Source organism: Pseudorca crassidens, chromosome 15 (genome assembly GCF_039906515.1).
Source record: "Pseudorca crassidens isolate mPseCra1 chromosome 15, mPseCra1.hap1, whole genome shotgun sequence".
In the NCBI taxonomy this organism is placed as follows: domain Eukaryota; kingdom Metazoa; phylum Chordata; class Mammalia; order Artiodactyla; family Delphinidae; genus Pseudorca; species Pseudorca crassidens.
The window spans coordinates 60,282,223-60,294,294 of NC_090310.1; the positions used below are offsets into that span (position 1 = coordinate 60,282,223).

The 12,072-nt window shown below is 43.3% G+C and overlaps 1 protein-coding gene across 1 annotated transcript in view; it reads right to left on the reverse strand.

Moving 5' to 3' along the window:
• The window catches only part of TMC2 (transmembrane channel like 2), a 62,384-nt gene that overhangs the window by 2,543 nt on the left and 47,769 nt on the right, over window positions 1–12,072 (reverse strand). Inside the window, 3 exon segments of the mRNA XM_067708497.1 lie at window positions 2,289–2,400; window positions 3,230–3,308; window positions 6,649–6,774. Of these exon segments, the coding sequence (XP_067564598.1) occupies window positions 2,289–2,400; window positions 3,230–3,308; window positions 6,649–6,774 (317 nt within the window).

Genomic DNA, 12,072 nt, shown 5'->3' on the forward strand with positions numbered 1-12,072 from the left:
AAGGGGAGTGATGTCAAGGCCACCCATAGGCCTCTTTGCTGGAATCCATCTTGGCTGAGAGATGCTCACACACACAGGGGAGGACCGTGAGATATACCAAATACAGACTAAGAACCAGGCAAATCAAAATGATAGGCCAAAGGAAACCCAGAAGAAATGCCCCATATAAGTGATTTAAATTACCACAAGGGCGTGACTCTCTCTCTGAGCCCACCCGTGTGTCTATCCACAAGTACTGTACTTTTTCCTCCTAATAAACACTTTGTTTCACTACTTTCCTTCTTTGTGGGAACTCTTTTCTGCAAAGCTGAAGGGTCAGGGCCTTATCACTGACCATTCGTCTAGTGGCTAGGATTCTGCACTCTCACTGCTGCAACCCTACCTTAATCTGTGGCCGGGAACCAAAACCTTGCTTAAAGCCGCTGCAGGCCGAGGCCACCCAAGATCATGGGCACATGAATGGACCACTGTCAAACCAATGTAACTTTCTTGCTTTCTCATGTTAAATGTTTTATAAACCTATTTTTTCCTTCCATCGGTGTCCAAATAAGTCCATTCCATTTTTTTGTCTTGTTTTTGTTGGTGATATGACAACATAGTATCACATTTACTCCATTTCCTGCCCTGTGTGGAAAAATTAGGTGAATTCAAACACCTTCTACAGGGACTTCCTTGGTGGTCCTGTGGGTAAGACTCCACTCTCCAAACGCAGGGGGCCAGTGTTCAACCCCTGGTCTGGGAACTAGATCCTGCATGCATGCTGCAATTAAGAGTCCACATGCCGCAACTAAGCCTGCATGCTGCAACTAAAGATCCTGCATGCCACAATGAAGACCCAGCGCAGCCAAAATAAATAAATAATAATTAAAAAAAACCAAAAAAGCCCCCCCAAAACACTTTCTTCTGCTCCACAATAAGTGCCAGCCGTTCACTCTTCTGTATTCCATCTCTCAATGAGGCTTCCAAGCTATTGATGGACTGCAGCTGATCTTGCTGACAAGAATGTCTGTAGTTTTGAAATGCCTTCCATATATTTTGGAGACTTACCAGGAATAGGTTCTACATTGACACAGACCTCTTGTCCTCTTTTTGTAACATCCACTTGTTTATGGCTTATTTTAATACTTATTGCTATTCCAATATCAACAAGTGTTTGCTAGGGATACACACAGGTGCCCTTTTTTGCTCCGGATCTGCTTCTACAGTCACTCTCTGCACTATTGGAGCTCGAGAACTAAGGATTTTCATCTTCAGGGAAATACTGCTATGTGCTTAAATTCTTCTTGGTTCTGTTTCCTAGAGATGCCTATATGTTACAAAGGCATCAAATAAATGATAAGTAATCTCTGCACTAAAAATTCTAACTCCTAAACTCTCAGCCATTTCTTGTGCATCTCTTTCAATTTCCACATCGAAGGTCAAAATTACCGCATATTGACACTTTAATTTTGACACAGGGACAATCCTTGGAAAATGAGATCAGATCAGAGATGGTCTCTTTCAATTTGACCTTTCCTCACTCCCAAGGTAGAGATGGTCTGTGATTATTCCCCTTTGAAGCTCTGTGACACCTTTTTTGGAATGTGTGTGGCTTTTTCTCACCCTGTTATCCTAGCTATTCCAGTGCTGCTCTTTTCTCTAAGAGAATACAAACTGGTTCTGGTGGGAGTAGCAGCTGCTAGATGCAAATCTCCTTATTTCTCCTCCTAAAGAAAATGCTTAAAACAACACACAAAACAAATACCTCCTCCATCCCTGGCAGCTGTGATCCATGTCAGCCAACCTCAGAGCATCTTAAAGGATCTGGATGGGACACAAACCCAATGCTCCTACATTGGGTTAAATAGCCAGATATTAAGAGGATATGACACGGGAAATGACAGACTCGGGAATGAGAGTGAAGAAGACAAAGTCACTTCAGAAATGAAGATGAAATGACTAAGAACCACCACCATAGAAAATGTGAGAGACTCAGGGGATAGAAATGAGGGAAACAACCCTGGTATTTCCCCATTTTACAGACATTCCTCCTCCTCCTACCAGCTCACGTTCATTGGTTCTCTGTGCCAGGAAGTCTGTGTAGCACTTCACATGCATAATCCCACCTCATTTGTACCGCCCCTCGAGGTTGCCTGCGATTCACTCTTGTTTTATTTTGCCCAGCTTCATACAGCTATTAATTGCCAGAAATCTGATTTCAATCCCAGATGTATCTGATTTCACAGCATTTGCTCTTTACATTTTCCCACGTGGCCTTGTAAAAGTAATCATCATGAAATAGAATTTACCTTCTTTGGTGAGCTGGGTGGCATTTTTGGAGTTGCGTTTAGCTGTGTCCTCTGAATCTCTGGCTGTGGCTCTGCCTTTGAAAGATTTGTGGCTCTTTTCAACTTCACGTAGCTGCAGGAAAAAAAATGAAAGGTTGATCCTGGTCAGGGAAATGAGTGTTTGAGTTTCGGAGCCCAGGATGGTGAGATCTAGAGGGCAGCCACCTTAAATAGCCGGTTCTTGTCCTCACCGCTGGTTGGAGAGGGCACCTGGGACTCAGGTTTGCATGGCATTTGAAGGAACATCTGGCCAGGGGAGGACAGAACCTCTGCCAATCCTGTATTTCAATGGTTTTCTATACCTGGGCAGGAGGAAGTGTGGGTGGGGAACTGGCAGTGAGGCTGATGAGACTAGTTCCAGAAGAGGGGGTGAGGAAGCAAGGAAGGCAGGGCTTAGGGAGGGTTGGTGTAGAGCCTTTACCGCGTGAAGAAGGTGGGGTTGGGGGCTGGGAGAGCAGAAGAGGCAGTCAGCGTGTCAGCAGATGTTGAGAGAGGCTGCCCCAGTGTGGAGGGGACTTAAGAGACTCCTTAGGTCATGGGGCACAAGCACTGTGTTGTTCTGACAATGCTGTTTTCTTTCGTATTTCTAGTTTTAGTTTTAATAGGTAGGAATTACTGTGGGTACTGGTTTTATTGTGTATGAACATTGGTTTAATCTATTGAGTTTCTCCTGTTCTTTAGCAACCGCTCAAAATTTAAGTCATTACTGTTATGTATTCCCAAATACCCTCAGAATATAAATGCATGTCATTGAGTCTCTCAAGGCTGCTTCCTACCATGTAGATAATTTGGGGTTTGGTTTAGAGGAAAGCCATTTAAAGAATACAACTGGGCTCAAAGAGCAAATTAGCAAAAACCAAAAACATAACATCTTTTTGAATGAAAATGCCCGACAGACTCACCGCTTGGATTTTCTTTCTCAGCTGGGCATTAGCTCGGGAAAGGCTTTTGGAAACTGAGTTCAGGTAGTAAATGGCCAGGCTGCAAGAGAAAAGCATGCTCCGGGGGTACTGTGATCTTGGAAAATGGCAAGAGCTGGACACCTTTCCCGAAGAATCACAGCAGGCTTCCTGGAATAGGTGACCAGGCTTTGCCTCTGGGCAGGGTGGAGGGAGGTCTTACCATCATCTTAAGTTCTCCACTTAACATAATTGACAAGGTCTTGGACATCCCTGTTCTCTCTCTATGTTATTGAACACATTTCTAGTTTTCAGAGTGTTTAATAAAGGTTAACTAAAAGAATCAGTCCTCTTCTGGGGAACCTGAAGAGGCAGGGGAGAGGCAGGTTTCTTGTCTGCAGAAACAGCTGCTTGTGTTTCCTGGATACCTGCCCTGTGTCAGGCTCTGTGCCATGTGCATCCCACTCCACGTCTCACTGGTTTTGATGAAACCCTGTGAAGAAGAAAGGATGACTCCTGTCTTTACAGGTCAGCATCCTGGAATGCAGAGAGTTTAAGTCACTTGCCCAAGGCCGCCCTATCTATTTGCACTTGTCGGAGACCACATTTGATGCCAAAGCCTTCAAGTGCAGAGAGAGGAGAGAGAGGTGCTAAGTGACCTGCTCCAAGCTTGCCTAGAAACACAACTGCACAGACCCCAAAGGCCCTCTACCCAGGGTGCCCTGATGGGAATGTCTGTCCTGGGCTTGTGGTTTTCAGAGTCCAGCCCCCACTAGCTGACTGGGTGGCTGGGTGTCCTTTGAGGCCATAGCCTGGGCTTCCCTTTCACAGGATCTAGGATTTGGGGCTTGTCCTGGATGTACCACCTGAGAAGGAGGGGCCACAAAAGCCCGGGATGCCTCCTGGACTGGGTGCTCCAACAGCCTGTCCTTATCTGTCACTTTTCTTGGGTCTTCTGATCCTTGCCCTCAGGGTGGATCCTGAGGTGGAGCCACTTCAGCAGAATCCTCGAGCTCTCTTACAGGCAGAAGGGAGGAACCACGCAGCCTTTGGTAGAGTATGGGTCAGAGGCTGTCCCGTGAGCTTCCTGAAGCAAAGACTCAGAGGACCGTGGGCGACAAGAGGCCAGAAGGAGGACAAGCAAGGGACCACCATCTGTTGGGAAGGCGCCCATGAGGCCTTGCCCTCTCTCCTAATTCACAGCACATTTGTTAGGGAGGAACCAGAGATCAGAGAAGATAAAATACTCCTGGGTGGCTGTGTTCCTCCTGAGGCTGTTTCCAAGCTTAGCATTTCCCTGTGCCGCCCCGTAAGGTCAGGTTTGGTGTCTGGGTTCCAGAATTTCCTCAGGTGGTTGTCACTACCATGTCAGCCCTCCTTCATGCCGGGACTAGAAGCAGAGGATGTCTGAAGTCAAGGATGTAAGGAAATACACCTATTTTGGAGAGCAATTCAGCACTATCTTCAAAGACTGAAGAAACGCATACCTATGACCCAGCAATACCACTTCTAGAAGTCTATCTTAGAGAAAACTGTAATATGCGCGCAAGGAGACATATAAGGAGATAGCCAAAAAGTGGAAACAACCTATCTCTATGCAGAGAAATGGTTAAACTGTGGTTTAATCACACAACTGATAAAAGAAATTTTCACATATTGAGGCATGGGGAAGTCATTCTGGTTTATACATGAGCTAACTTGAATTTTATGCTAACTAAAGCAGCCTGCTTGTGACCTATCAAGCATACGTTGTACATCTGCTTTTTTTTTTTTTTTTTTTTTGGTGACCTCACGATTTGCGGGATCTCAGTTCCCTGACCAGGGATTGAACCCGAGACACGGCAGTAAAAGCCCAGAATCCTAACCACTAGGCCACCAGGGACCTCCTATATCTATTTTAATTATGAAAGAAAAGGGCACATTGACCAGAAGTAAAGAATGTCCATGTGAAAAATAAAGATTAAATGTCTCCTTTCCTAGGATTCCAATGCTGGTCCTCCTTTGATGATAAGATTCGCTTCCCAGATGCCAAGGCCATGCTGACTCGCTGTGTGTGTGCTGATCTGTTTTCTTTTTTGAAACCTTGAAAGAATGTATTCCTGATTTGTTTAATGTTCTTTGTTCTGTCAAGATATAAAATTGTGCTGAAAACCATGCTTCTCTGGAGCAACTTCTCAGAGTTATCTAAGAAGCTGTCTTCTGAGCTATAGTCCTCAGTTTGGCTCAAATAAAACTCTTTTCTATTCCTATTACAGATTGTTTATTGATTATTTTTGTGACACAGTGGAATACAACAGAGCCATGAAAATGTGTGCTCGTGTATCCACATGAAAAAGTCCCCCAAACATAACGTGAGTGAGGAAAGCTGTGTAGTCTGAACGAGTCATGAAAAATTTTTGAACTCAGAAAGCAATAGTACGTACACGTGATTAAATGGTCCAGATTGGAAATGATGAAAACTAATCCAAATAGTGGTCACCTTTGGAGAGGGAGGGAGAGAGAAAGACTGGGTGGGGCTTGAAGTGTAACATTTCTTTCTTTTAAAAAGAGAAACTGATCTGAAGCAAATATTGCTAAATGTTAACATCTGTTTAATCTTGTGATCTTGTACATGCTTGTCTGTATGTTTCTGTACGTTAGGAATATTTCACAATTTCCTGCCCTGCTCCTTCCTTGAGCGTTCATTGTTTGCCTCCTACGCCCCAGGCATGGGGCTGGTGTTGGGGATACAGATATCGCCAAGCCCACCCACATCTTCAGTCTGTGAGAGGGATGGTGACAAATGCACCGAACACTCTAGTGCACGGGGTGCTCTGTAGAGAAGTCCTGCGGGCCCAGGCAGGGACAGGCTGCATCAGGCCTCAGCTTTCTTGGGGAAGGGGTCTTTGATATTTCCAGTGGATGTTTTGGAGGGTGCTGCAGACAATGCCAGTACTCACCTTATGCTTTGGGCCCTATCTTCAGTGTGCTCACTGAAAGACTTACAGCTGCCAGTGTAGCCCCGCCCCACACTCGGAAACCATTCTGTCCATGAAGGCAGCTGGCCCAAACTGCCGGGCAATTAACCAACGCCTCTTCCCTTCCACATCTCCCAGCAACACTCAACCAGTGATGGATGGGAACTGGTCTACAGATGCCCCGGATCCCTCACCCTTGAGCGGGATAACTCAGAGGCACACTTTCCCAGAACTCCCAGCAGGATTAAAGTCACCCCAGTAGTAAGAATGCACCTTCCTGTCCCTTCTCTGTCTTACTTCCCTACACACACTGCTCCCTCCAATTGCGATTTAGATTGCGTTTAAGTCTTTGTCTGAGGATCTGCTTCTGGGAAATCCAGATTGAGAGGGCAAGAAAGAAGGACCTGCCAAGGAAGTCTCGGGGAGGTTTCCACGAGGCAGAGCCACGGCCCCTGGCTAACTTACAACATCAGCAGGATGGCTGGAATGATCAGGCCTGGATTGGCGAGGAAAGCAAAAATCTTGCCCAGGAAGGTTGGGAAATCGTTTTCGACCGTCTCTTGGATGACGTCATACATTCTGTTTTTCCCACTGGAAAGAGGAGAGAATACATTATAGCGTGCTGTGAAGTTCATACGGCATAAACAACTGTGTCCATACCCTGGAGGGTCCAGGCCGCCACTCACGACTACTCTCCTGGAAGAACAGAGCTCTTCTCCACAGGGACTGCAGTGGAAAAAGCCCCCACGTGGGGCTGCCCTGTAGGTGAGGGCTTAGACATGCCTCAGCACCCTGGCTCCCCAGCTTCAAGTCCTCGGGGCCTCACAACCTCTCAAACTACCTCGGTCTCCTGTGCCTGGTACCTTCCTCGGCAAGATGAAAATGGGTTTTCTCCTATACTCTCATGGGAGAAAATGGCCTGTGATGTAGCTATGAGACCAACATGGAGCTTCCTCTGGGTCCCTGGGCCTGGAGGCAGCTCTCCAGATACTGATGTGATGGACAGCCTCATGGTGGCTCAAAAATACCTACAATTAGTCTTCAGATGAGAATTCTAGTATTGCCTAGGGCAGGCTCTTGGACTGTTCACAACAGTAATTTTGATTTTCTTCAAATACCTAAGAACCATTATGCAGACTGCCTTCTACAAATACCTGCCCAGAGATTACTGTCTGCTCCTGGCTTTTGGTTGGTAGCTTTGCTGCCAAGAACAGGAATTTATGGTTTGAAATTCCTGGTTTAAATCCTCTCTCCTCCATTTATTAGCTGTGGGACACCATGGACAATTTACTTACTCACTTTCTGCCTGTATTCATACCCTCACTCTCCCCACTAGAGCTGTACTTTTCTTTTCGAGGAGCACAGGCTCCGGACACGCAGGCTCAGTGGCCATGGCTCAAGGGCCCAGCTGCTCTGCGGCATGTGGGACCTTCCCGGACCGGGGCATGAACCTGTGTCCCCTGCATCGGCAGGCGGACTCTCAACCACTGCGCCACCAGGGAAGCCTGAGCTGTACTTTTCAATGTGGTTATTAAAATTAAATTAAATTAAATTAAAAATTCAGTTTCTTAGTCACACATTTCAAGGAGTCATGTGACTAATAGCTACTATATTTGAGGAGCAGATGTGGATTTTTCTCCCTCATATAGAAAGTTCTATTGGTTAGTGCTGCAGAGGTTTGATATCTTTGGGCAAGATACTGAAAATTTCTCTGCCCTGGTTTCCTCGTCCGTATAATATAGTACAATAATAAAATAGTATATACAATATGGTATTATAAATATAATAACAGCATTTGTCTCAGATTGTTTAGAGGACATAGACATGAATTCATATAAAACATTGAGTATGGGGCTGTCAAATTATAAGTGCCCTCCAAAATGTTGCATCTAGAACCTTCATTTTTCTCTTATGTGTCAATCAGGGGTTAGCAAACAATGGCCCATGGACCAAATTTGGCTTGCTACCTGTTTTTATAAGGCCTGTGGGCTAAGAATGGCTTTTACATTTTTAAATAACTGGAAAAATATCAAAAGAAGAATATTTTGTGACACATAGAAATTGAAGTATGAATTCAAACTTCAGTGTCTGTAAATGTTTTATTGGAACACAGCCACGCTCATTTATTTATGTATAGTCTCTGGTTGTTTTTGTGCTATAATAGCAGAGATGAGTAGTTGTGTTAGCAAACATCTGTGGCCATCTCAATGCTTAGTACTGCTGCACAGCACACTACAAATTGCAATGATGTAGTTATAACATGACAGCATTTCAAGTGCCATGCATATCGCCACATCATAACATTTAATTTATCATTAGTAGTATTATTTGGCTGTGCCCTGTAGCTTGCGGGATCTTAGTTCCTTGACCAGGAATTGAACCCGCACCCTCGCCAGTGAAAGTGCAGAGTCCTAACCACTGGACCACCAGGAAATCCCTATTATTTTTTTAATTACTGCTACATAACCATTTTGTAAAAACAGGAAAAGTGGACTTCAAATGTGATGCTTAAGTCACAATAGAATGTGGATTATTTTGTCATTGAATTATGACGTATTAGATGATGCATTAGTTTTCAGTGACTACTGTGTAACCAATTACCACACTGGAGGCTTAAAACAATACAAATTATTTTCTTACAGTTCTGGAGGCCAAAAGGTCTGAAATGGTTTCACTGGACTGAAACCAAGGTGTCAGCAGGGCTGCTCTCCTTTCAGAGGGAGGCTCTAGGGAAGAATCTGTTCCTTTTTCTCAACTTTTAGAGCTTCATTCCCTGCATTCCTTGGCTCAGGGTCCCTTCCTCTATCTTCAAAGCTAGCAGCATAGAATCTTCAAATCTCTTTCTGCTTTCAAGGTCACATCACTTACTGCTCTTCTATAGTCAAATATCTCTTTGCCTCCCTCTAATAAGGACACGTGATTTAGGGCCCATCTGGGTAATTCAGATAATCTCCCCATCTCAACATCCTTAATCAGATAAGCAAAGACCATTTTGATGAATAAAGTAACATCCACAGGTTCCAGGGATTAAGACCTGGATATCTTTGGGAGCCATTATTCAGCCCACCAGTCTGCTCTCTGGCCTCCAAACATTCACACTCATTCCACCTGCAAAATATATTCACCACCATCCCTACATGCCCCAAAGTCTCAACCTATTACAGCATTAACTCAGAGTCCAAAAATCTCATCTAAATATCATGGACTCAAAAGTCCCAAATCTCATCTAAATCAGGTGTAGGTGAGACTTGGGGTATGATCCATTTTGGGGCAAAATTTCTCTCTATCTGTGGAGCTGTGAAACTAGAAAGCAAGTTATTTACTCCCAAAATACAATGGTGGGTCAGCCATAGGATAACAGTTATAGATATTCCAATTCCAAAAGGAAGAAAATGGAAGGAAGAAAGGAATCACCAGTTCCCAGCAATTTTGAAGTCCAGTCAGCCAAATTCCATTAGATTTCAAAGGCCTGAGAATGATTTTCTCTCGGCTCAACCCTCTGTGCCTGCCTGCAGCTCTGCCCTCCAGGCCCAAGACTCTGGCCTCGGAGTCATCCTTCCTTTTTCTTGAAGAGTAGCACAGGTTTCAGCTGAGTAGATCTGATCAGCCTGTTTACTGACTATAGAATATTTGGAGTCCAACAGCTTTCCTTCATTTTGTCTCTTCTCTGCCCCTTTCAGTCCAAGCTCTGATACTGCTCATACAACAATCTCAAATACCTGGTGGGGCTTCCATGTATGTTGTGGGAATTCAGTCCATTACACAAGAGGGTCCTACACAGATCTTTCCTGGATAATTCCATTTCTATTTCTGGCTTCTGCTGAGATGGTTGAGAGGATCCGAGTTACATGCTTAAAAGAATCATCTGTGTGAATGAATATTCAGATCCTTCAGAAGCACTAGCAAAATGTTGTCCAGCCTCCTCCTTGGCTTTCTCCTTAGAGCATGCTTTCCTAACAGTGAACCTGTTTTTAGAGTCTTCTGCAAACTGCACAGACTGAGAATTTCCCAAATCATCAAGTCCTGGTTCCTTTTTGCTTATCAGTTCTTTCCTCAATTTATCTCTTTCTTCTCACATTTTTAGTATAAACAGCAAGAAGAAACTAGGCTGCACCTGCAACACTTTACTTAGAAATATCCTCAGCTATAATCTCCAAAATATACAAACAGATCATATAACTCAACAACAACAAAACAAACAACCCAACTGAAAAATGGGCAGAAAATCTTAACAGACATTTCTCCAAAGACATACAAATGGCCAATAGGCACATGAAAAGATGCTCAATATCACCAATTATTAGAGAAATGCAAATCAAAACTACAGTGAGGTACCACCTAACACTGGTCAGAATGGCCATCATTAAAAAGTCTACAAATAACAAATGCTGGAGAGAGTGTGGAGAAAAGGGAACCTCTTACACTGTTGGTGGGAATGTAAATTGATACAGCCACTACGGAGAACCTTAAAAAACTAAAAATAGAACTACCATATGATCCAGCAATCCCACTCCTGGGCATATACCTGGACAAAACTATAATTCAAAAAGATACATGCACCCCTATGTTCATAGAAGCACTATTCACAATAGCCAAGACATGGAAACAACCTAAAGGTCCATCGACAGATGAATGGATAAAGAAGATGTGGTACATATATACAATGGAATATTCCTCATCCATTAAAAAGAACAAAACAATGACATTTGCAGCAACATGGATACAACCAGAGATTATCATATTAAGTGAAGTAAGTCAGAAAGAGAAAGATAAATATCATATGATATCACTTATATGTGGAATCTAAAATATGGCACAAATGAATTTATCTACAAAACAGAAACAGACTCACAGATATAGAGAACAGACTTGTGGTTGCCAAGGGGGAGAGAGGGAGGGGGAGGGATGGACTGGGAGTTTGGGATTAGTAGATGCGAACTATTATATATGGGATGGATAAACAACAAGGTCCTACTGTATAGCACAGGGAAATATATCCAATCTCCTGGAAAAAAACCATAATGGAAAAGAATATTAAAAAATGTATATATGTGCATAACTAAATCACTTTGCTGTACAGCAGAAATTAGCAAAACACTGTAAATCAACTATACTTCAATTAAAAAAAAACAGAGAAAAAAGTTTTTACTAAGATTGATCTTCAAAAAAAAGAAATATCCTCAGCTGTGGACTTCCCTGGCGGTCTAGTGGTTAAGACTCTGTGCTTCCACTGTAGGGGGCGTGGGTTCGACCCCTGGTCGGGGAATTAAGATCCCACATGCCACGCAGTGCAACCAAAAAAAAAAGAAAAGAAAAGAAAAAAAAAGAAATATCCTCAGCTAAATATAGAAGTTTATCATTTACAAATTCAGCTTTCCATACAACTGAAGGACATAGTTTATCTAAGCTTTCTGTCTCTATATAACAAGGATACCCTTTCCTCTAGTTTCCAAAATCATGGTCCTCATTTACCAGTGATGAAGTAATTAAATTGTAGGAGCTGAAGGAATGTATTCAGAGAAAATATACTTAAGACTTTTAGATTTTCCAGCAAGAGCAGTTGCTTGAAGAGTTGAGGACATTCAAACACAAGGCAAGTGATCTCAGGTGGTTTTCTTTGGCTCTTAATGAGTCAATAGATGTTTCTGATACTGCTTAGTTGTTATTTGAGGAGTTAATGCCAAGTCTGAAGTGACTGAAGAATTAACTCCTATGAATATTCTGTGCAGGACATATATGGGTGAAATTTTCTCAAAGAAATTGAGAAAACACTAATTTAGTACAACTGAATGGAACGGAATTCAGTACAACTGAAATGAAGTGGAAGCTGCTATGATGTGCTACAACTGATAATGGTCAAACTATATACAGAGGAGAAGAAGGCATAGC